General features: G+C 30.0%; 3 protein-coding genes across 3 annotated transcripts; all 3 read right to left on the bottom strand.

Annotated features, from left to right (window-relative positions):
* Positions 1-234: 234 nt before the first annotated feature.
* PGO_141730 (transcription factor with AP2 domain(s)) lies at positions 235-8,130 on the bottom strand (the record flags this gene model as incomplete). The annotated part of the gene is made up of 1 exon (XM_028690167.1): positions 235-8,130. The coding sequence occupies one exon, from the start codon at positions 8,128-8,130 to the stop codon at positions 235-237; it is 7,896 nt and encodes a 2,631-aa protein (XP_028545968.1).
* Positions 8,131-18,982: 10,852 nt separating this feature from the next.
* Positions 18,983-21,904, bottom strand: PGO_141720 (DNA replication licensing factor MCM4; the record flags this gene model as incomplete). The annotated part of the gene is made up of 1 exon (XM_028690166.1): positions 18,983-21,904. The coding sequence occupies one exon, from the start codon at positions 21,902-21,904 to the stop codon at positions 18,983-18,985; it is 2,922 nt and encodes a 973-aa protein (XP_028545967.1).
* Positions 21,905-23,543: 1,639 nt separating this feature from the next.
* On the bottom strand, positions 23,544-25,724 carry PGO_141710 (U4/U6.U5 tri-snRNP-associated protein 2; the record flags this gene model as incomplete). The annotated part of the gene is made up of 1 exon (XM_028690165.1): positions 23,544-25,724. The coding sequence occupies one exon, from the start codon at positions 25,722-25,724 to the stop codon at positions 23,544-23,546; it is 2,181 nt and encodes a 726-aa protein (XP_028545966.1).
* Between the last annotated feature and the right edge of the window lie 1,316 nt (positions 25,725-27,040).

Below are 27,040 nucleotides of genomic sequence, written 5' to 3'. Positions count from 1 at the left end.
TTATCCATGTTCTTGTCATCACTATATAATAGTTATTTTTCTTGTTGTGTCTTGCATTAACCTTATTTCCATTTGATATTTTTTTATTATGCATACTCTTCTTCCTTGAGAAATCACGTTATCCACAAAAGAGACTACTTTTTCCCTTATTGCCTCCGAAAAAAAGTACAGTTATCATTCTGTAAGATCAGTAATCCCATTGGGGTTATATCTTCTGCTTAAGAAACCATTGCTTTAATTATGACAAATATCATTCACTTCATTCGTTTCTATCTCGTTCTTTTCATTTGTATCAATTGCATTGTTGTTGTTATTTCCGCCATTCACATTTCCATTTGAACGCAGCAAGTTCGTCATGCTCTTATCATAATTCGAAATGTAATTTAAATTAAGGTGTGAAGGGGAGAGGGGTACCACCACCGTTGGTACTACTCCATTATTATGTAAATGTTCATAATCTTGATTTAGAGTGTTCTTATAAAGCTCTATATTTTCACTATTACATTGTGTGTCATGAAAATTTATTTTCCTATAAACAGAATTACAACCATTTACCATTACATGTGTAGAGAGATCCTTTTTTTTTTCTTCTTCTTCCTCTCCTACAATGTGCAAACAGTTTTTCCTAGGGGATCCACTAGATTGGAAATCGTGTTGGGAATCGGTTTGTAAATTTTCATACCCCTCAACCGTGTTATAGTTGCTATTTTGGTTCTTTATATAACCAAAGCTTCCATTAGTATTTCTGTTAACAAGTTTATTGGTTATATGATCATCAATATTTGCACCAATACAACCGTTATTAGCGTAAGATGTGCGGTTCATAAGATTATACATTTGGCTATGGTTAGTTGTTATTGCTCCTGCAATGATAGAATGGTTGTTGTTCATACTGTTAATGTGATGATGCTGATTTTGTCCCATGCTCTTTATGTTTCCTTCGTTGTGGTAACCACCGTTTCTGCTATTGTAATGAGCGGAGATGTTCTTCATACTACTGACTGTATATGCACCATGGTTGCTGTTATTGGTATTGTCATAATAACAACTGATTGTATTGACGTTATCAGTAACAGCATCGTTTGTTTCATCGTTGTCATATTCTTCCACTTCATCCACCTCGTCCACTTCATCCACCTCGTCCACTTCTTCCACCTCGTCCTCTTCTTCCACCTCTTCCACTTCTTCCATCTCATGGGCATTTTTCCTTTTACAATCCAAACTTCTGTTAATGGTCATTTTCAATGGGTTATTCAAACAACTGCTATCCCTTTCAACAACTGGATTAATAAAATTTCCACTAATGCCATTTATTTCATGATTCTCGTTAATGTCGCATTTTATATTATTAATCATTTCAGTGCTATCAAATAGTGGTAAGTCTACCTTGCGTGTTTTTCTAAAATGACTAGGATTATTTGAGAACGATTTCAGCATAAATTGTCTATTTGAAGAGTTCCTGTTTCTAAGTGGACTTTCCAAAAATTCATCACTTCTGTTAGACATACTGCTTAGTTTACAATCCATCTGGGCGTTTAAATTATTCCCTAAACGACTTACACTTTTTTCATGATTATAGTCTATGATAACATTGCTGTTATTACCAGATCGTACATTATCTATGTGCAAGCTATTAGCATGCTGTAACTTACTATCTATCTCGACATAACAACTACTACTACTACTACTACTACCACAGGGTCTCATTTGCGTGTTCTTCCCACATCTTGAGTACCCTCCATGGGTGTATAATTTATCCAAAACACCCTCAATCTGTTGGCTATTGATTCGATTTGTAGAAAGAGAATCTTCGTTGATCGTCATGTCCATTGTAGAGGATACATTAATAATTCCTGAAGTAATGGCAGTAGTTGTAGGATGCGTTGGGTTGTAAACCAAAGGGTTATTATTGTTACTAAGAAACACATCCATGTGACTGTACGAACCCTGTTCATTAAAACAGGATAGATCTGTCTTTGGATGTGTTTCTTCATTCATTAGTTCCAATGTAGTACTTGAATTTATATCATCGCTATTTCTGTAACTTTTCCGATTCATAATATTGTTCAAAAGAGAATTATCTAATTGATCACAATATCCTGACGTGGTCGTCGATTGAATTGAACTATCAAAATTTCCTACTATTTCTGAACATTCCCCACTTCTTTGTCTTTTAATTTTTCTGATGCTCAAAGTACCATCAGAATTATTTTCTTCACTGCATTCTTCATCCTTATTTTTTTTATTCCTTCGGTTATTTGAGTAACATCCAACATTCATCAAATTTGCAAAATTAACATCATTAGGAGTAGCACTACCGTTAGCGGCAGAAGTTGCATTATCACTATTATTATCATCCCCTGTGCTATTATTTATACCATTTATGATCAGCTTGACGTTGGAATCTGTATCTTTCAAAATGTACTTATTTTCACCATGTTCTCGTAAAGATTCATCATTACAGTTTATATTAATATTACTATTATTATGATTTATTTCTTCATTCCTTTCATTACGCATGCCTTTTGTTACACAAACCATATCCCCATTTTTATTTCTTTTTCTAGAATCGTTGTTCTTTCCTTCATGTAGAACAGGATTTTCCTCGTTCATATTATTTACGCCATTAGAATATATAACACTTTTTCCATTAAAGCGTTTGTTTCTTTTATTTTTGTCTACGTCTTCATTGTTCTCATCATTATTATTAACATTTTTTCTCTCTATATTTCTACAAGCCAATAATTTCATACTTTTTCCTTCACAAATTGTATTAGACTTAGTAATGTAATAATTCTTCAAATGAGTAAACAATAAAATCTTTTCGTTTTTCTTCAGCTTCTTTATTTCATTCATTTTGTTCCTTATGTTTGCTGTTGTGTTATCCTTTATCAAATTCATTATGAACTCCTCATTTGAATCTCTACACATCTTTATATTTTTCCTTATCAATCTTCCAACTATAAGAATCAGATTTAATAAATCTTCATCCACGTTGTTGCTATATTCCATACTTTCCTCTATGTCAGTCAATCCTTGTTGTTCAATTAAATTAATTCTCATAAAAATAACATCGTTCTCTTTTTCATCCTCTTTTTGCTCTCTCCTCATAGTATATCCATGTCTGATTAAATTTCCCATATCGAAATATATTTCTGATTCTTTTTCCATTTCGTTACTGGTTCCCAGGACCTTTCCCCCATCAGCTTTCGACGATCCATCCATTGCTTCACCCACCATTTTTTGTACCTCCGTCTCTTCAAAGTCAAAATATTCCTCATCAGCATCATCTCCCTCAGGAACTACTACTTCACCTTCTCTGTGACGCACAAACTCTTCACCCCATCTATTCTCATAACACAATTCTCTTAAACGTACATGATTTTCCATAACCCCATTATTAATAACACACTTTTGGAAAAAATGATCCGTATGTGCTTCTGTATTAATCGTTTCTCCTGGCATATTAAATTCACAAAATGTGTTTTTACTACTGGAATCTAATTCATTTATGAGTGCACAGTTATCAACAACTACCTGAAACTTGTTCATTTCCTCTTTTCTACAGCCCTCATAAAATTCTTTGTCACAATTGTACATACTATTCAAATGTGAATCTTCATTTGTCATTTCTTGGTTATCTTCCCCCTTATGTGTTTCGTCGCACACTCGTTTTTCTTCCTTTGAATTTTTTTTTTTTTTACACATTTCTAAATTTTCATTATCTAAATGAACGTTCTTCGATATCACCATCTTGGGAGGTACGTGATTTCCATTTGTATGCCCTCCGTTTATAGCATCTCCCCCACCATTTGTTTTTCCCATATTATAAAAGTCAATGGGCAGCATTATCCGTTGTTCCTCTAGTTCATAGTTTGTATTCACTCTTTGTACTTCTTTATCTCCTGTTTCCTCAGAATAAAAAGTTTCATAACAAGTAACACCAGCATTTTGAGTCTTGTTATCCTTACTACCTCCACAGCTACTGCTTTTGCCACTACCACTGCCGAAGATATTATCACGTCTACCATCTCCGTCATTACCATCATTTCGACCACTACAGACACTACTACCAGCATCAACATCATTATATTCATTGTTCACGCTTCTTGCCTTCGTATCACACATATTCCTCCCTGTGTCATATTCATCTTCAATACCATTCAGGGATATATCCATTGGTTTGTACACATGAAAATTATGATTCAGTGAATTTGCTGGATCTTTGTTTTTAATAACAGTTATTCCATTCGATGTCAGATTATTTTGTTCATTTTCACATCTGTGATAGTTCTCTGCTGAGGAATCATTTCTGCCTTCATTGTGCATAGTTTCGTTATAAACACATTCTTTGTAAACACTTTCATTATATGCCACATCGGCATACTCCTTAAAATAACTATCATTCTTAAAATTGCTCGCGCTTTGTTCATCGATTAATTCCTTTTCACAATCATCATCATCATTGTCACCATTTTCATCATTCTCATCATTGTCACCATTCTCATCATTCTCATCATTGTCACCATTCTCATCATTCTCATCATTGTCACCATTCTCATCATTCTCATCATTGTCACCATTCTCATCATTCTCATCATTGTCACCATTCTCATCATTCTCATCATTGTCACGATTCTCATCATCGTTATATTCTATTTTTGTTTTATCCTTCGTTAGGGACCTTTTTGACTGACTTCGTTTATTTTCTGCTGATCCATGTGGCTTTTTTTGCATACATTTAACAGCTTTTATTCTAGCAAAAATAGCCAAATATTTCGCTTGCGCCTGACCAAATTTTTTAATAGGGAAATATTGCCTCTTTTGGTTTCCATTTTGACTCCAGCTAGCTACCCATCTTCTTCCAGACTTATCGAAACGGACTCCCTTAATTTTTGGTATGAATAACATGTTCAGATTATTCAAAGGTGTTTCACCATTCATGGAAATAAGACTATTTAAATTGTTAAGGTCATTCTGATTATTCACACAATCCATATTTTCCAGGTCCTTGTTAAGCCCATTTTGCTGAATCATGTTGTTCATATCACAATGGCCATTCACCTGCTCATTATTCTCACTGTTTATGTTATTCAATCCATTAGTGTTCAAAACATTATTATCATCACCATTTTTTCCAGACATCATTGGGCTATACATATTGTTATAACCATGGATGATTGCTTCCCCAGCACCATTGTTATTATGTGCCATTAAATAGTTACTAGTGTTCATATTGCTATAAGCATCATTCGTATTAATTGGTACTTGTATTTTTTCCTCACCTGAATAATTTTTCGGTCGGTGCATCATCCACGAATTGCCGAAATTGTTGTTGCTGCTGTTCATGTTGCTACTGCCGATGTTGCTGTTGCCTATGTTGCTTGGTTGGTTATTCATGAATTCATAACCATTCTCGCTATGCATGATACCTTCGTTAATGTTTTCAAAATAATTCATATTATTTCTGTACTCCATTGCAGCTCCTTTCCCATTTGACATTGTATTGGAATTTTTACTATCATAACTGATACAGTTACTAATATCATTGTTCAGTTGACCCTCATTTTGTAAAAGAAAATATGAACTCTTAGATGCAGCTCTCCTCATCTTATAATTGGCCCAATTATTAGGGTTATTCATCATCCCTTCACTTGGATTAAACATGCGTGTATGATGATTCTTGTTAATGTAGCTTTCACATTTCTTATAAGGTTCTCCTTCATACTGGTTCATAGAATTTGGGATAATACCATTCCTTTTAGTATTGTGTTCGACATTAAACAACAGCTGCTGATTTTCTCCATTATTTATAGTATGCATATTTTCATAATTACCTACATTTCTCATTTGCGAATTATGAACTAATTCATTTGTGTAACTTTCTCCGTTATTTACATGAACTTGAGCATCTCTATCAATAATCATATCGATGTTCTTATCTTTATGATTGTGCATAATATAACTATTATCCTTGTTTAATTCGCCTTTCTCATAATTATCGCCGTTTGTGTTCATCTGGCTGTTTGTATTCATCTGGCTGTTTGTGTTCATCTGGCTGTTTGTGTTCATCTGGCTGTTTGTATTCATCTGGCTGTTTGTATTCATCTGGTAGTTTGTATTCATCTGATTGTTATCATTCATCCCAATACTAGCACTTACACTGCTGTACATATTAACATCATATGATTCGTTTAAATTGCATTGATCTTCTTGATTATATTCATCCATGTCATCATAGTTACAGTTCCCCATTTCCATATAATTCAAGTTCTCGTGGTTGCCATTCATATTTTTAAATTTTACTTCTTCCTTTGTTCTGTACATGGGAAGTTTCTCTCTAGAATTGTGAATGTGTTGTTTTAATTCAATACTATTTTTTACGCTCTTGGCAATTATACCAATTCCATCATCCATTCCGTTTTCTCTACTTTCACTAATATTTTTATTATCATTCGCAATCGCAACAATTGGAAAATTTCTATATTTCATATTAATTTCTTTATGTCTACAATCTATAACATCCTTGTTATAGTTAACTCTAGACCCCATGTTATTGTATTCACTGTTCATAGATTCTTCGTATGTGTTCTTTCCATTATCAACAAACTGCTTTAAATTAAGTTGTTCTTGTTTTTGCATTACAACACTGTTATGAATGGAACCGTTTGGTGAGTTATCCATATCATTTATATTAGATATTTTCATAGAATTATTTGTACTACTTCTTTTGCTGTAATTGCTACCTAAGTTAGAGATTTTGTTATACATGAGCATTTTCAATCTGTTCTGGTTAGAAACCAAATCATTGTGTTCTAAATGTTCATTTTCTGTTTTTTCAAAATTTGAATTCCTAATATGTACACGATCCTTATTTTCACTATTCTTTAAGAAAATCCCATTATATGTATGTATTATGCCACGTGCTTCTTGATCATACTTGGAACATGTTTTATCGATATCTTTATTGTCATCTTCGTCTATAATGCTATCTTCATCTTTTTCATATTCTTCGTAGCCATTTGGAAATGTTGTATTCACGCTAGCAGTAGAATTTGTGTTCAATATATCACAACCTTTTCCGTTTACTTTTATAATTCCTTCAATATGATTACATCTTGTATCCTTGAAACTCATATTGAAATCTATCGGCTTGCTACAGTCCATGTTGCTATCATTCATGTTCTTGATTCCTACTCCATTCATTACATTCATGTAATTTTCACACAAATTCACATTCTGGTTGTTCATATAGAAACTTTTGCTTCCATCTAGCTGGTAAACATAGTTTCCATGATTGGATTCTATAAATCCACCATCACCAGTATTCACATAAATCGGTATGGTATAACTATTAATGCTGTTGCTGTTATTTCTATCGCTGTTTCTGTCGCTGTTTCTGTCGCTGTTTCTGTCGCTGATTCTGCTGCTGTTTCTGCTGCTACTTCTGCTGTCGTTTCTATTGTTGTCTCTATTGCTGTCATTACTGATATTGCCACTGTTGCTGTTACTATTGTTGTGGCTACTGTTATTGGCATCCCCTCCGTGCGCGTTGTAAGATGTGTTATTAAAAGGCATATAATTCCCAGGGGATGTGTTGTCCTTGTTTTGTTGAATATAAGATTGTTCTTCATTACTTTTTTCGAAATATTCTCCTACAGAATTGTTCATTTTTTCATCTTCATTTTCTTTGAATGATTCATTTAAAATTCTATTTTGCATTGTCATCATATCGTTTCTGTAATGGTTACCAAAATAATATGTGCTTTCAACATATGCATTATTGTCTATGTTGTCCTGATTAGATATATTTCTCCTATAATACATTGGTGGGTATGTTTGAATATTCGAGTTGATCATGCCATTCGTGCTATTATTTATACGGTTCTGCATGAGTACTAAATGATTCTTATCATTACTTCCATCTTCCATATTGCACCCAGCACTGTACATTTTCTGCTTATTTAAAAGATTGTTCATAAAATTTATGTTTTCACTCTGGGAGAAATTATGTGTTCCTCGGGCATTTCCAATACTGTTCATAAGGTTCATGTTCATACTGTTCATTTCATTCATACTGTTCATCTCGTCCATACTATTCATCCCATTTATGCTGTTCATGTTGTTCATCCCATTTATGTTGCTAATCCCATTTATGTTGCTAATCCCATTTATGTTGCTCATACGATTCATACTATTCATCCCGTTCATCCCATTCATGCTGTTCATAGTGTTGATCCCATTCAAACTATTTACATTGTCTATTCCACTCATGCTGCTCATGTTGTTCATATTGTTGAAAAAGTTCATCGTATTAAATGCATTCACACCATTGATGCAGTTAACATGACTTGCATTGTTCATTTGATTCATGTTCATGCTTCTCGTATTAATATTCCCTATATTTACATCGTAACCCAAATTTTTTATATTAACAACTTTATTCTGGTTCATTCCGTTATTTAAATTATCACTGGAACTATAATTATGTGCATTTCTTTCATAACGACCTTTTCTATTCGATAGCATATCCTGATCAAAACATTCCATGTAATAGTCATTATTAGTAACATTTTCATGACTATTTTCATCATCTAATATAATATTCTTAAGGGTTTTTATATCGTTCATAGAGTTCGGATAATAATTTTCATCAGAGGATTGATTCGATTCCTGTCCTTGATTATTATATGTATCATTTTCTTCTTTCATATCATCTTCATAATCATCATCACAATAATTTACGTCGCTATTAAAGATGTCACCATTGATCTTACTCATTTTCTGCTTTTTCTCCAAATATTTTCTTTCGTTATAATTTTCTCTCATATGAGATAAATCGGTGTTGCTTTTCATGTTCTATGCTTCGATGAAAATAGTGAATAACTCTTTCGAACAAAGTACACTTTTATTTGAGATCTGTTTACTAACTCTCCTCCTAGCACAGTAATGTGGATATATATGTACACACATATATATATATATATAACTGCCCTATCTCGTCTTCAATATTATGTATTTCCTACTGACACTTTCTTTTATGTCTTACAATACACAAGTTCATACACATGTATATATATGTATACATACGTGTATCGACAAAATTTCTGCACTAGACGTATATGTTTGTAAGTATTTAATTTTTTATTCTATTATGTATTTTTTGTTAAGCTATATTTTCTCATACTTATATATAAACTCTAGATTTACTATAAGTAAAGCTAATCTAAAATTAACAAAATTTTATGAATAAAGGACTCTAGCTTGATGTTGGCATAACATCGAAAAAAAAAAAAAAAAAAAAAAAAAAAAAAAAAAAAAAAAAACTCACGCGTAACGAGATGCTAAATTTGTCGTTATTTAAAAAAAAAATATGCACATGTAAATTATATGACTATGTTCTGCTTACATAAATACGTTGAAAACGTAAAATAAATGAAAAGTATTTCATTTTTCTCGTTATTCAAACATTTCTACAAAATACATCAACAATACAGATAATGAAGGTGCTGTATATAAGGGTAGTGTCATGTTCCTGTGATAATGACACACCATGTGAAATACATATGAACAGAATGTAAACAAAACTACATATATTCTTTAATGCAACATATAATACATGCAGAAATAAAATGTTCAGTAAAGGTTAACAGAAGAAACATAATATAATGCGTTTATCTATCCATCAATGTATTTTAAAAGTTGCGACTGATGTATGAATGGTGATTGGTATACACAAAATGGATATTATATATAGAATAAATCTTATAAATATTTGCACCATCTAATAAGGAGTTTAATAAAGCATGCTCTTCTTTTCACAACACAAATGTTCAAATATATATATATAGATAGATATATGCATAATGGTGGTACTCATGTATCTCGAATAGATGTATATATCATTAATACAACTGACTTTGATAACATGCTATGTATATTTCTAATTCAGAGATATATCCTCAAAATAAAGCTTCTGATCAAAAAAAAAAAAAAAAAAAAAAAGAAAAACTTATTATACAGTTATAAGCATATTCCAAAGAATACTCATTTATATGTGTACATACATGCCCACACTAGTGACACTTACATATATATTTACATTTTCGCTTCCTTAACTAATTCTACTATATGTAAAAATATATTACAATATAAAGATACTCTCTCAAAGCTCGTCATTTAAAAAATGAAACATATATAACATTAAGGCAAAGTGTAAAATCAATTTATATGTTATGTGCTTTAAAGAAAAAAAAAAAAAAAAGACGATAATATGAAGCAGGGGAAATAACTCTGGTTATTAAATTAATTGAAATATGAAAAGTGATTAAATGTGATTAAGCCTGATTAAGTGTGATTAAAAGTCAAAATGCAAGACACATTTGTAGAAAAACTCGATTGGGATAAAAAAAATTATTTAGTGCTTTTAGCATGAAAAAAAAAAAGGGAGAAAGAAAATGTACGTACCTATAGCGGGTAGATGTGCCGTTAAAGCAACACTCATATATATATATATATATACAAATATGTACACACATATACATATATATATATATATACAAACATATACACAGACCCGTAATGGGGTGTGTGTATGTAATACCCTTTAAAACAAGAAAATAGTACACTCGGGAGTTATTAAAAAAAGGCACATACATATGTACCCCTACGTGAAAAAAAATAACGTCACAAAAGAATTATTTTTTATGTGTGAAAAAAAGAGAATGTAATAATATTATAACAAAATGAGAAAAAAAAAAAAAAAAAATACACAATTTTTTAAAAATCGATAAATAAATTTTCACATGTAAAAGCCTCGTGTATATGGAAAAGGTAGAAAAAATAAAATATACATGCACGTATATCGTCTAACAAATTGTTACGTTTCCTAGGTGCATAAAATATATATAAAATGCTTAAAAATGCAAAATAAACATAAAATTAAGGAGCGACAAAATTTGTATTTATTATATAGATTATATCACCTGACAAATTATCTCTAAATAAGCACACTATTTTTATTCTTATTTTTAATTACGTGTAATTAATAAATATGCTAAGTGTATGTACATGTATAAGCAAAATATGCATGCAAAAAAAAAAAAAAAAAAAAAAGGCAAATATGTTTTTATTTATAAAGGAATTTATTAAGGAACAGGTGTATATATATATATATATGTATATTTGCTAATATAAGCGGAACAACATAAACTTTATGCAAAATTGGAGTAACGGTGCATTATAAATACTCGCACATCAAAATAGAGGAGTAGGGAAGCAAGTGTTTGATTACATTACACAAAATGACGGGGTTCTCTGGGGAAAATCGTGACTCTTTATAATATAGTATTCGAGTGCATACTTCAAAGTATGCCATTCTTAGTATGGTATGTATTTATTTATACTCTTCATGAAGTTAAATGCAATACAAACGTTTTATGCAATTTCTAATTTGAAATGGGACCTATACATAGATGTGCATAGATTTATATAGTGCAACTTTATTTATTACTTTAAAATGTATAATGAATGAGCTACGAAAGGCGAGGAGAGGAGAGTGCTGTAAAGACATTCATACATACATATATATATATATATATAGGTTTCGTTTACTTCAATATGAGCATGTAGATATGACCATGTAGTCATGTGTGCACACATGCATTTATACACTTGTATGTTTATAGAATTCCTCAACTCGTATATGCACTACATGAATATGCATATGAATGTGTGGAACGCAAATATACTTTTTGTCACGACGTGATATTAAATTACCTCTCATGTAATCTTTTCGCCTTCAGTGTAATGCAAATAAAATTTGTAAATGGCCAATAAATGTGTAGATATTCTCACTACTATTTAAACATACAAATTCTTGCGTAATGTCTGAAATGCAAGAATTTGCTTGAACGTGTATGTACTGTGCATTGTGCTAATTTCTTCGTGCTCTTTTTCATCTACTTTCTGTGTAAAAAATAATTTACATGTGTTATGTGGAAAGTGATTTACACATCCATCTCATTCAATTTGTGCATTATTAATATTATAATATTAATCTATTATGTTTGTTTGAATTTGTTAATCTTCATTAATTTATTTTTGGAATGTGTGTGTGTTTGTGGATGTTATAGCTACTCAGAAATAGAAATATTGCTTCACTGAAATTTAAATTTTCAAAACAAAAATTTCCCTGTGTATATCATCTCAGCAAGATGATAACATCGTATAGCTGACATGCAACACAGCTATAAAGGGATAATTAATTCGGCAGACAGTGCACAGACATAAATATGTAAATAAGTTGGCATATATATACACACCTAGGTATATATACGTATATATCATTAAAAATAACAAAAAAAAAAAAAAAAAAAAAAAAACGATGCTAAAAAAGAACATGAGCACTTTCTAAAAGCATAATGTATAATATTTGAGACTTTTACAAAACGTTCTTTTAATTGTAACACCGAATTCTTCCTTCACATGTGACATATCAAGGAACACATAAATGTAATCACAAGAGTGATATATATAAAACAAGGGAATGATTTTAAAACAAATGATTAAAATTGGATTATTAATATAAATTTGGGTAAGAAATGCATGCTATGTTTCATCAATTCTTAAATCTAACGTAATACAAAGGATGACTAAAAAAACAATACAATATAATATAAAAACGTGCAGTGTGCGTCTTTTTCTAATTTATTTTCCTTAAAACTTTAATATTTACTAAACGTGAAAAATATTACAATAAAAATAATATTCTGGGGAGGCTCATAATTCTAAATGAAAAAAATACAGTTATACATACAATCAAATGTGCAAATGGACGTATATGGATGTATATATATCCATATATATACATGCAATATGCATGTGAATACATATTATGCGGTTTATGTAGGTAATTCTTGCATAAACAATGCATCTATTTTGTAAAATACGGCATAAATATAAATATATATTTGTAGACAAAATTTGGTTACTAGTATATGTTCTCATTCCTATATTTCGCAATGTTGCTCAAAGGAGGGGAAAATTATACGATGGCAATAAATATGGGAAATGTAACGTTCTATATATATTTAGTATTATGCATGTGATTTGTCTATGAAATGTGTAAATATATATATAATCCGTTCACACATAAAAAAGCTCTAATATTTGCGCATTTTTGTGTATCTATTTTGTTAATTGTAATAAACACATAAATAATTGAGCACATAAACAAAGATATATACTATGTAAGTGTCCAATATATATTGGACGTAATTCTATGTATGCTTCAATTATGTAATTTTAATGAAATGGTACTCGGTATCATAAAGTATTTACATATGCAATATATGTGATAATTATGTGTCATTATAAATTCACTAATATTTGTTAAAATAAACTCATTTGGGATGCAATTATGATTTCCCATTTAATCAAACGAAAAGGAAGAATATGCAAAAAAATAAGAATAAAAAAAAAAAAAAAAAAAAAAGAGGATATCTTTTAATTATGGACATAGAAAAAATTTAAAAAAAATGTAAAAAGTATCTTTAATAAAAAACAAAATATTATTAAGAATGAATGAATGCACAATAAAAACAAGTTTTTTTTGCTATTTGAAATTAGTTGTACTAAGCATGCAGACATAGAACAAATTATGTAGATATATATATATATATATATATATGAACGTGGTTTTTTTTCCATTTTTTCACATGTTGCCCTTGCACAATGGAGCTTCCTTTTTTAAATTAACAATTATGCATTTGTCTTGATATAAGATGAGGTGCATACCTATTCTCAATTTTTTGCACAATACATATATAAGGAGGGTTATACATATGCGCACTCACGGTCATGTAAAAAACAATCATGTAGATAAAAGGTTTAAGCTAGGTAAATTAGACAATATCTATCGGCTATGCCATTTAAAGGAAAACATTAAAATGGGGGAGTCAGGATGGAATCGCTAAAGTGAAAGCATTAAAACGGATATAACCACGCCCCTTATTTAATTTAAAAAAAATAATGTGTTTAATGTGCTCGATATATAATATATACTAATCATGCATGCAAAAAAATTAAAAATAAACATATGCTTTCGGGCTATTCTCTCATTAACATGGGGCCCAAAATGTATAGGTTCATAAAAAAAATGCTTCCTTCAAATGTGAAACTCATGAACATCACATATTTGTGCATATATGTTACCGCACAACAAAACAAAAAGGTAAATATAATATAGCATAATAAAAAAGAAGACAAGAAAGCTCAATAAATAAGGGATAGCTATAAAAAAAAAAAAAAAAAAAAAGGTCTTATAAATTTCATAAATTGATTTTATTATTTTTATTTTTTTTTTTTTTTTCTCCTTTTTAACATTTCCAAAAAGGTACACACACTTTACAAGCGTAAAAGTGCCATATCTTAATTTTTTTGATGAATATGCTACTAATGTATAACATAAAAAAAAAAAAAAAAAATTAACTTAAAAAATAAGAAGTAAATATGTAACGTTTTATATAATAAAATTTAAAAACAACAAGCATGTATATGTAAAAATCATAGGCTAAGGACCAAATAAAAAGAATTAAGGACATATATAAAGCCATAAAATAAATGATTCACATGATGGTTGATATATGTTTTTTTCTACAACGGAATTTTCTACTTTTTTTTTTTTTTTTTTTTTTTTTAATATAAACATAAAAATCACTATAAAGGTACATACACATATATATATAAATATAGACGGGGATATATATATTTGCGAAAAGGCGAAAAAAAAATATATACACATGGAGACACGAATATATACCAACAAAAATGCAAATGTATACAAAAACAGAAATATACACAAATATAACTATATGTATATATACTTACAATTAACATACACATAAACATATGCTCCTTAATAAAAGGAAATTAGTATATAAATTTGGGGGTAATTATAAAAAATAAGCTATCGTTAAAACTGCTGATGTTTTTATGTAATTTTTCACTATAATAAATATAATTTAAATATCCAACATATTAAAATAAAATTCAATCCTTTTCTTGTAACTCATAATAGTTAACATATTTATATGGAAAAAAAAAAAAAAAAATTATAAATAAGTAACACATAAAAAAGCACAACTTTCTATTTTTCTCTTTTATGTATATAGTTCTGCACAGATAATTGCTTGAATGTGCACAAAAATTTTAATCTACAACTAAAAAATAATATAAAATAAAAAAAAAAAATAATAAAATAAAATAAAAAAAGTAATAAATAAAAAAATAGCTCAAATCCCCTAATATATACCTTGTCTACAAGCGAATTTTGCTGTCTATTAATACCACGTGAAACAGTATTTACACCAACGTGTGCATATGCAAAAATATTATTGTTCTCTCAAAAAAATGGTTCACAAATTCCATATTCCATTCTCTCTGTTGATGTGAGTTTGTATATACATATATCATTAGATGCATATATTTTCTTCTAATACGGTTTAGCATTTAAGAAAATTTATGTCACACACTATATATCAAAACATAATTATTTTCCCATTCATGCAAAAAACGCAAAAAAAAAAAAAAAAAAAAAAAAAAAAAAAAAAAAAGCAGACGAAAATAAACTCACACATATGTCCATACTTCTTAATAAGTTTCATTAGCAAAAGAAAGGTTCAGTTTTTGAATATTTGAACTTTATCATTAATGATTCATATAAATAAAACATTTTTTCAGTTGGCATGCACTCAACAAGTGTAAAATAAAAAAAAAAAAAAAAAATTATATTTTCATGTACTAAATAATGAAAGCAGATCATTCTTTATAATCACATTTTAGCTTATAAGTGTGTGGAAAAAAAAGAAAAAATGTCTTTTTTTTTTTTCTTTTTTTTTTTTTTCTTTTCTTATTTTAGCCTTTAACACTCATGTCCATGCGGTGTATTGAAACATTCCAAAACAGATGCTGTGTTGTTTATCCATTCACGTTTCTCTCTTTTCATTTCTTTCTATTTGCTTGATGTGCGTAGTAATATATACTTGCATTTGCGATATATGTTCTCCCAAAAATGTCACATATATATATATACCTTATATACTGACATATTATGCGTGGCATTAAGCACATATGTGTATTAACAAAGTGTACATATAATAGAGGCAACAAAAACTATACTCATTAAATGTAAAAATAAAAAAGCATGCACGAAAAATAAATGAAAAAATACACTAAATGTGTACAAAAATATATGCGCACATGCGAATAAGTGCTAAAAATATACGAAACATAAGCGAAATATGTACTAAGCATATATATGAAACATATCCTAAACATAAGAATAATATAAGCGTAGCAATCATGTAGTCATACAAAACATAAAAAGTTGTCACAGTAGCAGTAAAGATATGGCAGCTTAATAGTTACGTGTGTGATATATAAGCAAGCAAAAGCATGTATATGATATAAACATATATTATCTATGCTGTCGTGCTATGTAGGTTAAGTACATGTACGTTTTACTACGTACATAATTTTGCAAAATGTAAAAACTTAAATTGTTATAACGAGAATGTGACATGAGTGTGTCGAATTTAACTTCACCTAGATGATCCATTTGAGGAAAGAACATTAAGTGAAAGAAAAAAATCCTGTTACAAAAAAAAATATACACTTTTATATGGAAAAAAAAAAAAAAAAGATAAACAATTAAATTTTGCCTTTATTTTTTTATTTATTTTTTCTTTTATATTTTTATTTTCATGGCAGTTTTTAATGTGAAATAAATTGTTTTTTTGTGCATTATGGTATTAGGGTTATTGAAAAAGCTAGAACGTGTGTTATGGGAGAGAATAATATTATGTATCTCCATACGAAATAATAGATTCGAAGAAATAATTTAAAAAAAAAATTTATGCAATTAAAATGCTCTTTTTTTATATTTGAAGTTTGCTAGCGTGTATATTTATATATATTTGTTTATCCCAGGGGAAGTGGAGCATTAATATGCAACCTTACCCCTTCATTTGTGATGAGCGATTATTATAAGTGTGTTTTCTACATTCCAAGGCTACACATATATATATACATGCTCATGTGTATATGTTTATGCATATGTGTTTATGTATATATATATATATATATATATATATATATATATATATATATATTTTGCCCTCGTTAATGTCTCGATCAGAGATATAACAAAGCGTCACAAATAAAATAATTTTTCGTTCTTATTGATGAATCCAGAAAACGATTTCTCAGACTGTGTAAGTTTGATTCAGTTTTTGTAATCATAAATATAAATGCCTTTTCTTTCAATCGAAGAAAAAAGCAAAAAAAAATAAAATAATGCTACATCATGTGTAGTTTTATTACAATATTATATATACATGTATATATAACACATAAACACAACTTTCAATTACACATTTTTATAAGAACAAAGTTTTAGTATCCATGTTTGACATTAACTTACCCATATATTATGCGTACGGGTAATCTTATGTGGGAAAAGAAATTGGTACAGTACATAGTTATATACATAAACGATTAAGCATGTATATATAGGGATACAATGCCTATTGTAGAGAAAAAAGAAAGGCAATAATGCTGTATAATTTTAAGAGGATTACATAATATTTAAAAGAATTAACACAAAATAATGAGATGATTTTTTTATTCACAAGTTTGAAATTTTATAAAAATGAGAAAAATAAAATTTGCATAACGGACACGAATCCAGTTTGTTTAATACCTTCCACAACAAAGAATAAAAATAAAGTGTATCATCACGTTAAGGTGTTTCAAAATGATGTACTCAAAGTGACATTCCCTGTGAAGATATCCCTAAAACATTTTGTTATGTGTTTTCTTGTTTTGTGCTCTTTTGCTGTGCTCTTTTTTTTTTTTTTTTTTTTTCCTCAATGCTATTCTACCCATGATTATATATAAAAATAGACCATGTTAAGAAATTCCTAATAATTGAACCCCGATAATATCATTGCCCGTTCCTTCAAATGACAAATGGATAAATATCATTTCACAGGGAAAAATTAAGGGAGAAAAACAAAGAGGCAATACTTTTTACCCTTTGCCATTTTTGAGTTTGTTCGTAAATTGAAAATAGATTAATTAAATGTTTTAAAAAAAAAAAAAAAAAGTATTGCATTAAGCTCAACTTGACGATGGGGTATGCGCAATAGGGGAGGAGAGAGGACATAATATTCTGTCTGAATAATCAATTTTCTCTTCTTTAAACTCAAACATCTTTATACCAAAAATATTGATAACTTCATTTATTACATCGACTTCACCTAATTGGGGCTTGTATTTTTTTCGATTGCACAAGATATAACACATGGGCTATATACCCGTTTAATACAATGTTAAATATTCTCTCTTTCCGTTTGCATACATTTACTGATACATATATGAACAGAATATGTCAACAATAAGCAATGTACATCAATTGTTCAACAATATAATTATCCACAAATGTAAATTTCGTAAGATATACTTCCATGATTTATTTGATACACTTGAAAGGTTCATATAATCTGAGCTTATAAAATTACATATCCACTAGTATCGCGCAAAAAAAAAAAAAAAAAATTAAGTACATTTTTTGCACATTTATTTTGCGCAGAGTTAAATGTCGGGGTATGGACTTCATAGTAATTCAGAAAAAATTCAAGTTCTTTACCCCTATTTATATGTAAAACTTAAAAAAGAAAAAAACACATGAGGGCATAATTACCTCCCTTTACAAGACTCCAATATTAAAAAAAAAAAAAAAAAAAAAGCCACGAGAAAATGGTAATTTTGACAGAAAAAATAAAACAGGAAAAACGTCCATTTATATATAAGAATAATGTATATACATGTCGTTATATGTGCATATCCGTACCAATTGTAAGGTATTCATATAAAATTTATCTGCATAAAATATTTCTTTTAGAGCAAAAAAAAATGCTCTTCACTTCTTCTTGTAGAGACCAGAAGACATTCGAGTAATCTCTTGTGATCTTTCGAGATCATGAAAAGCCTCTTCGAAGGATTTTCTATCCATAGACATTGTATAATTTCTGTCGTTCATAATTGTTTCGTTGCAATGTGTGAGTAATTCATCCTTTGTCATGTTTCTTAAAACAAGGGCATTCATTATGATATCCTTTATGAGATCGGACTTTTTTTTATGTTGTGATGTCTGTCCAAGGTTTACTTGATCGAAATCAATTCTACCACTTAAGGGGTCAATTAAACTTTGAAAGGTCGCAATGTTCATTAAACGTACAGCTTCATTAGCTTCCTCAGGGGTTACTACATTTTTCAGTTTCATTCTTGCTAGACTTTGGCTCAATCTAACTAATCCTTCTAATTGTCTTGGGCTTGCTGTTGGAGACTTTGTTCCTTCTTTGCATCTCATTTTTATGTATTCATCAATAATTATTTTTTTGCTTTCTAGTGAAATGATTGGATTGCATGTTATACGACAGTATGCAATATATAATGCTAGGGTGTTCGAATCAATTAAGTAATTTTTTGAACCTTTTTTAGAAGATTTGTAGGCATTATTTTCTCCAACATTTTTCCTTTTTTCCCTCTGATGTGAGTCTATACCGCTGTCAGTTAGATTCCTAATGTCTATCTCTGATTGTGAATCGAATTTATCACCTGTCTCATCATCCGTTTCATCATCGACCTCATCATCTGTTTCAGTATCCGATCCGTCCTTTGCGCTGCAGGAAAAATTTTTGCACAGAACAGTAGCCAATTTTTTATCTTCTTCCTCATTTGCTTGATCGATGACAAGGTATATCAAATCAAATCTAGAAAATAATGATGGTGGGAGATTTATATTTTCTACTACAGCTTTATTTTTATCATATCTACTGTTAATTGGGTTGGCAGATGCAAGAACCGATGTACGTGCATTGAGAGTTGCAACAATTCCTGCTTTGGCAATGGTGACAGTTTGTTGTTCCATTACTTCATGTAAAATAGCTCTTGCAGAATCATCCATTTTGTCAAATTCGTCAATACAACATATTCCTTTATCTGATAAAACAACGGCACCTGATTCGAGAATATATTCCTTCGTTTCAGAATCCTTCGAAATGAAAGCCGTCAAACCAACACTACTACTACCTTTACCACTTGTGTAAATACCTCTTGGGGATAATTTATGCACATAATGTAAAAGTTGTGATTTGGCTGTTGATGGGTCTCCACATAATAAAATATGAATTTCAGATCGATATTTATTTTTATATTTGTCAGTTGTTTTACTACCACCAAATAGTTGACATAGGAGCCCTTTTTTAATATCATCTCTTCCATAAATAGATGGAGCTACAGAATCAACCAGTCTCTGGTAGATATTCGGATCTGTACTTAATTTTTGCATTTTTTGTATTATTTCACTAGTGAATAATAGATTTCCTTGTTCATTTAATTTTTCAAAATTTTCTTCCACTGTTCCATCATCATTTCTTTTTAAAATTACGGATCCTGTATCATTTTGTTCAGTTAACTTCATTTTCTGTTTGTTTTCTTTTCTTATATGTATAACATTAATATATGTTCTGTGAACACTGTTGTAACATCGTGATCTTGGATTCAATCTAACTGGAGATGCCTTTAAAATTCCTGTTAATTCAACTGTATCACCTGGTTTTGTATAGTCTATCAAATCGTCATATGCATAAATGGATATGGATTGTGGTGTTTCTCCTTGTTTCAGATGTTCTGTGACTTCACTTAATTTTATAAGTTGTTTTGATGAAAAGCAGCAATTGTTATGCCATAATTCGAATGTATTTTTATTGTTGCAATTTGTACAACTTAAAGGTTCTTGTACTTCTCCTTGTATAACATGTTCATATACTTCTTCATTACATTTTTCATAATTATTAACACCTATTCTTTTTTTCGATGTACATTTAAATGCTGCCATTGTCATTTCTGGTATAATATTAGAACACCTAATTATAACTCCTTTAATACATACTAATGTTTCTATATGGTTTGGTCCTAATTTTCTAGGAGTGTCCTTATGTTTTTTGTTAAAAAATCGAACTCTACAATAATCCTGCTTTGCTACGTTTAGAGAAAATTTATCTGATGAGCTTGACATTGCGTCCCCTTCAAGTACTAAAGCTAAAAGAGAATTGTATTTGGCACTTATAATTTTGTCAATTTCACTAATACAATCCGATGGATATTCAACAATCAATTTATACAATTTTTTATTAAAAAAATATATGTGTGTTAGATCTACTTCAAAGGATTTTATGTGTTCTAAATTTTTTACAGCATCTGTATCATTTTCTTCTATTTCGTTATTTAATTTACATTCATTTTGTCTACCTGTTTCAATAAATTTTATCATTTTCCATCCATAATATGCCAGATATACTTTTAAATTATCTCTGTGTAATAAAATATATTCAGTAATACTTCTATCCTCATCTGTGAATTGTAAAACATCACTGTAATTCGTTATGTTAAATTCATCAAAAAACTGATTAAACAATTCTTTTATTTGTTCTAAATTTGAATCGATAAAATGAGGAAGCCTTCCTGATTCTACGTCTTCCATAAAAGCTTCTCTTCCCACATCTCCTATGTCAGCTCTTGCACATTTTATTCTTCTGATGGCTAGTGGGGTGTGTCCATATCTCAGAAACTGGGAACCTGTATTACTTTGATTCAAGTACTTGGATTCATTCAGCATGCTATTGAGGAAACTTCCCTTGCTGTTCTTTGTTCTTCTACTCGATTGTGGAGTGTTCATGAAGCTACTTCCAAAAACCTCGTTGTTCGTCCCGAAAATGTTCGAGGAGCTCATTCCGTATGGGCTTGCATTTTGCCCAGCTCTGCGTCTTGGGGTTCCCATTTTGTTATGCAGTGGAGGGAGTAAATAACGAGAAAGAAGTGGAAGGAGTGGAAGAAGTGGAAGACGTGGAAGGAGTGGAAGAAGTGGAAGAAGTGCATAGAAAAGGCTAAGTGCGAGGGTAGTTATTTTTTGGCATGAAATTTTGAAGAGAACGCGGACTGGGCAATTTCTACTTAGGTCTTAAAAAAAAAGGGAAGAAAAATGCAACGATTCAGGAAATTGATAAGCGACTTGTGTGCTACTGTGCTCTTCTTGATTACGCAAACATCTGGAAAGTTGCTAACCGACCTATTGACACAAACTTCATGCTAATTTGTTTACTTATTCTTACACTTACACAAAAATAGGGAAAAATAAAAAAATAAAAATAAAAGAGAAAACTGTGCAGTTTTTTCCCTTTGTCTATGAAATGGAGAAAAAAATGTAATCGTCCTGATCAAAGCTTTCCTCTTTTTTGTCACATAAATGGTTGTGTACTGTGAATCAGTTTACGCGTAATACGTTTTAAAGTGGTGAAAATAAAAAAAAAAAAAAAAAAAAAGAACAAACAAACAAACAAGAAAGAAAAGAAAAGAAAAGAAAAGTAAGAAAATGTGAAAAAAATAAAACACATATCTCGTGTGCTCAAAAACTAAAGATACGTCCAATATGGTGTGCTGTGTATTTCCTTATACGTAAACATTGCTTGATCGATTAAGTAGTATTTCTTTTTCGTATTGGTAATAATATCTTATCGAAGACATAACTTTTCTCTTCTTTTTTTTTTTTTTTTATATGAAAATATGATAAAAAAAAAAAAAAAGGAAAAGTTACATTTTGCGATTTTTTTTTTTTTTTTTTTTTTTTTTATGCACATTTTTGTGTGTTTTTTATATGCTGTGTTGTTTTTTTTTTTTTTTTTTTTTTTTTTTTTTTTTTTTTTTTTTTTTTTTTTTTTTTTTTTTTTTTTTTTTTTTTTTTTTTTTTTTTTTTTTTTTTTTTTTTTTTTTTTTTTTTTTTTTTTTTTTATGCACATTTTTGTGTGTTTTTTATATGCTGTGCTGTTTTCTTTCTTTTTTTTTTTTTTTTTTTGATGAGAAAAATGCGTAATTATCATTTCATAAGCGCATATCGTTTCGTGGTAATTAGGTAGTTTACTGGTTCGCTTCTTCTCCTTCTCCCATGGGGTGTACATTTTACCAAGAGAGTTATCGAGAGAAAGCTGCACTTTTTGACAATTCGAAAGGTCGAAAAGAAAAAAAGAAATTCTCTACTTTTTTGCCATTTTGTTTGCTTTTACGTACAAAGTTATCCCAGAAAAAAGGGAAACGAAATGAACATCGGAGAATGGAAAAACGACAAATAAAAAAAAAAAAAAAAAAAAAAAAAAACTTAACAAACATGATTAGCACGCTGCTTGGGATATTATAAATGTAACTTAGGGGGGGTTATAAAATGAGGAAAGAAATTCACATGCGCATATGTGCCGTATTAGTGTGCGTGTATGAATTCTGACAGGCACAGAGCAGAGTAGGAGAATGCAAGATGGGGTAAGATAAGAATACCTCTGGGAAACACTAATGAAAGGAGAAGGACTTAATATAACGGGAGGAGAAATAAGGGAAAGTGAGAGAAGGTGCAGGGGTTAGGGTGCTCAATGTCAGATGATCTCCCCATTCAGTTGCACATCCTGACGCTGATACAACTGCACACAAGATTCGGGAAGAAGAACAAGTTGGGGTAAAACGGTAATCACGTGTAAGTCCTCAATTTCATACCATTCATTTGATGCCTGATTGAGAACGTGAATTTTGTAAGTACCTGTATTGACGGAACCATTGTGAAAAATGTTTGCAATTAAATTATATTTTGTTACGGGATTTTGTTCAAGATAATTTTCATGAATATAATCTTTCATATCTAAATTTTTAATGACAAAATTAACAATGGTTCCATTTTTTTCTACAAAAAAATTATTCTTTGAAAATCTCTTAATAGTAAAGATTAAATACTTTGGCAATTTGGAAATGATTAAAGTACTTGGTTCAGATTTTTCATTCAAAAAGGATTCAGTTTCTCCATTGAATTTAGTCAACAATTCAAAAATAGACACCTGCGGTATTATGTTACTTTCTGTTGTGCTTTTAAAAATTGGTGGATTAGGCAATTTCAAAGAAAGCGTTCGAAATGGAATTTTTTCTATTATATAATTTTTCGTTTCTCTCAATTTTCCACCATTCGCAATATCCACATCGTCCTCATTGTCCTCGTCACTCACGTTATCCGCCTCCTCATCCTCATCACCCCTTCCCTCCTCCTTTTCATTATCTAATTTGTGAGAAAAATTGTCTTCTTCATGTGCATTAGGTTCATCATACATTTCATTTCCGTCTGACTTTTTTGTATTATGAACATTTGTCATGTTCATATTTTCATCTTCTTCCGTGTTTTTTTTTTTTTTTTTTTTGGTTTTGATAATTAATTCCCCATCAAAGCAGTAGTCAATTATATTTACCTCATCGTACATCCATCTTTTTTTTTTTCCTTTTTTCTTTTTCTTTTTCATCTTCTTATTCTTCTTATTCTCTTTCTTCCTTGTTGTTCTCAATTGCATGTCTGTATCACCATCCTCGGACATGTCTGTCTCGTTTGATGATGACAAGATTACGTTAAATTGGGAATGTTCATAACTCGGTTGTATCTTTTTTTTATCTTTCTCACCCTGCTCATTTCTCTTTCTTTGTTTCTGTCCTTTATTTTGCCCATCCGGTCGGTCGTCCTCCTCCTCCTCCATTCTCTTTTCGATTTTTTCGGATTCTCTATTTTCTCCTGTTTTTTCCCTTTTGCCTACATTAATAGTTTTCTGCCTCCTTAACACCCTCTCCTCATATCTATGAATTTTACACAGTAGCCATAAAAAAAAATCCAATGGGTCATTTTTGGAACCAATTTTGAACTTTTTTTTTGACTCAATACCTACTGTTTGTAAAAATTCGTGAGGTGAAACAACGCCTTTAAAATTTCTGGGGTTGTAGATTTTTTTAATTAATTCAGATAAAGATGAAATGATATTTTTGGCCATGTATTTCCTACTGTCAAATAATAAAAAAAAATTTCTTAACGGGATAATATTACATACAAGTTGAATAATTACATTACAGTAGTCTGTATTTTTTAAATTATTTAATCCTACAAATCCGGGGAAAAAATCTGCACCATCCAATGACTTTCCCAATATTGAATTCTGACATATATATTCTACTTGTTCTCTACTATACACAGGTTTCAAAAAATATTTTATATCATTCAATGATGCATCTTCAATTTCATAATTCTCTGGAACACAGCATGTTTTACATGTTTCCAAATTGATGAACACATAATGATTTTTTTCTAATGCATGTGTATATGCATATGTCCCTTTCCCTATACCTTGAAAGTATACCCCGCATACTAGGCATGCATATACGTGCAAATTTGACAAGCTGATGCTGCACAATTTTTCGAAATCGAAATCCAGCAAATTTCTGTTAATGGTACGTAAATATGGACATACTCTGCTTCTTCCCTTGGCTTCGACCGTTTCTCTCCCTCGTGTTTCACTCGTTTGGTCATCTCTCATTTGGTCATCTCTCATTTGGTCATCTCTCACTTGGTCATCTCTCACTTGGTCATCTCTCACTTGGTCATCTCTCACTTGGCCATCTCTCATTTCGTCATCTTCTCTCACTTCATCAACTTCTTTCGCGTCCTCCACGCTATTCTCAGTTTTTTTTTTCCTCCTCTTGCTACCAACTTGAGCCTTGTCAATTGGGTTTTTCTTTTTTCCCTTCTTATGCATCGTTACAAATATGTGTAATACATGTGCATGTATATTTAGCAAAAGTAATAAAATGGTATATGTGGTAAATATATGTATGTACGTGTATGGCGTATTCCGTTTGTCGCTTCCTTTTTCTTTTTTTCTAAGAGGACAATACTACTTAGGTTTTTTCCCGCACTGTAATGATCTACATTAAACTGTGCTTTTAAGATATGCCTACAATCTGCACTTGTCAAAACATGAATGAACAACTATTTTGAGCCCATGACGAAAAGCGTTTCCTTCGTGTAGTCATTTCGACTAAAACACACGTAACATATATGTACATAAGTATATATCTAATTTTTTTTTTTTTTTTTTTTTTCAAAAAGGGTATATTGTTGTTAAGTAGGCCTAACAGGAATTGTTCCTTAGGGGAAGCAATTTTTGTACCTTACCTTTTTTTTTTTTTTTTTTTTTTTTTTTTTTTTTTTTTTTTTTTTTTTTTTTTTTTTTTTTTTTGTAATTTTATTAATTTATTATTTTTCTATTTGAAGCTCATTATTCCACTTAATCTGATATACATTGCCTCTTTCAAATTTTATACTTATTCGAAAGTGCTTGTTAAATAAATATAAAGCGAAAACCAAAAAGTACAAGAGAGGGAGGAAAAGGTGGGGCATTGTTAGAGAGACAAAGAAGAAATAGGAAATAAATATATTAGAACATGGAAAGGTGTTTATAATAACAATGTGAAGCTATAAAAATATGTTGACAATTCCGTTACAAAAATTCTATGTAAGGAAAATATGGATGATAACGACCAAATGGAAGTATAAAACAAAAAACAATATTTTCCCCTCCGATAAGATAATACGAGAAAGAGATCCATCATACAAACTGCTTCTAAACATAAGATGAATTATTTCTTTTTCACACATTTATGGAAGTTTTTTTATTATTCTATGTCCATTCATAACAATAAAAAGGGAGAAAATATTTGTTCATCTCTCCAATTCTGCAATTTACATTCTTATGCAAAATTTATCCCTGCTATGCCTCTTCACAAACAGATCATAACAAAAAAAAAAAAAAAAAAATACCCAAACAAAATATATATATTTTTTCTTACATTCATGTACACACATGAACTTACATATGCATTTGTGTGAATTCTTAGCTTCCTACAAACAATGAGTATTACATATTTAAGTAGACCTCTCACAGACCCCCCTTTTCCATACACAGGCGTAAATACATATAATACACTTTTGTAAAATGTGATATAAATACCAGATAATGTAAATCCATGTCTATTCTTCTGAATGTCTCATTTAGTTACTACATACTGAACA

The sequence above is a fragment of the Plasmodium gonderi genome (genome assembly GCF_002157705.1).
Source record: "Plasmodium gonderi DNA, contig: Chr14, whole genome shotgun sequence".
NCBI classification, from domain to species: domain Eukaryota; phylum Apicomplexa; class Aconoidasida; order Haemosporida; family Plasmodiidae; genus Plasmodium; species Plasmodium gonderi.
This window is presented reverse-complemented; position numbering and strand designations above follow the sequence as displayed.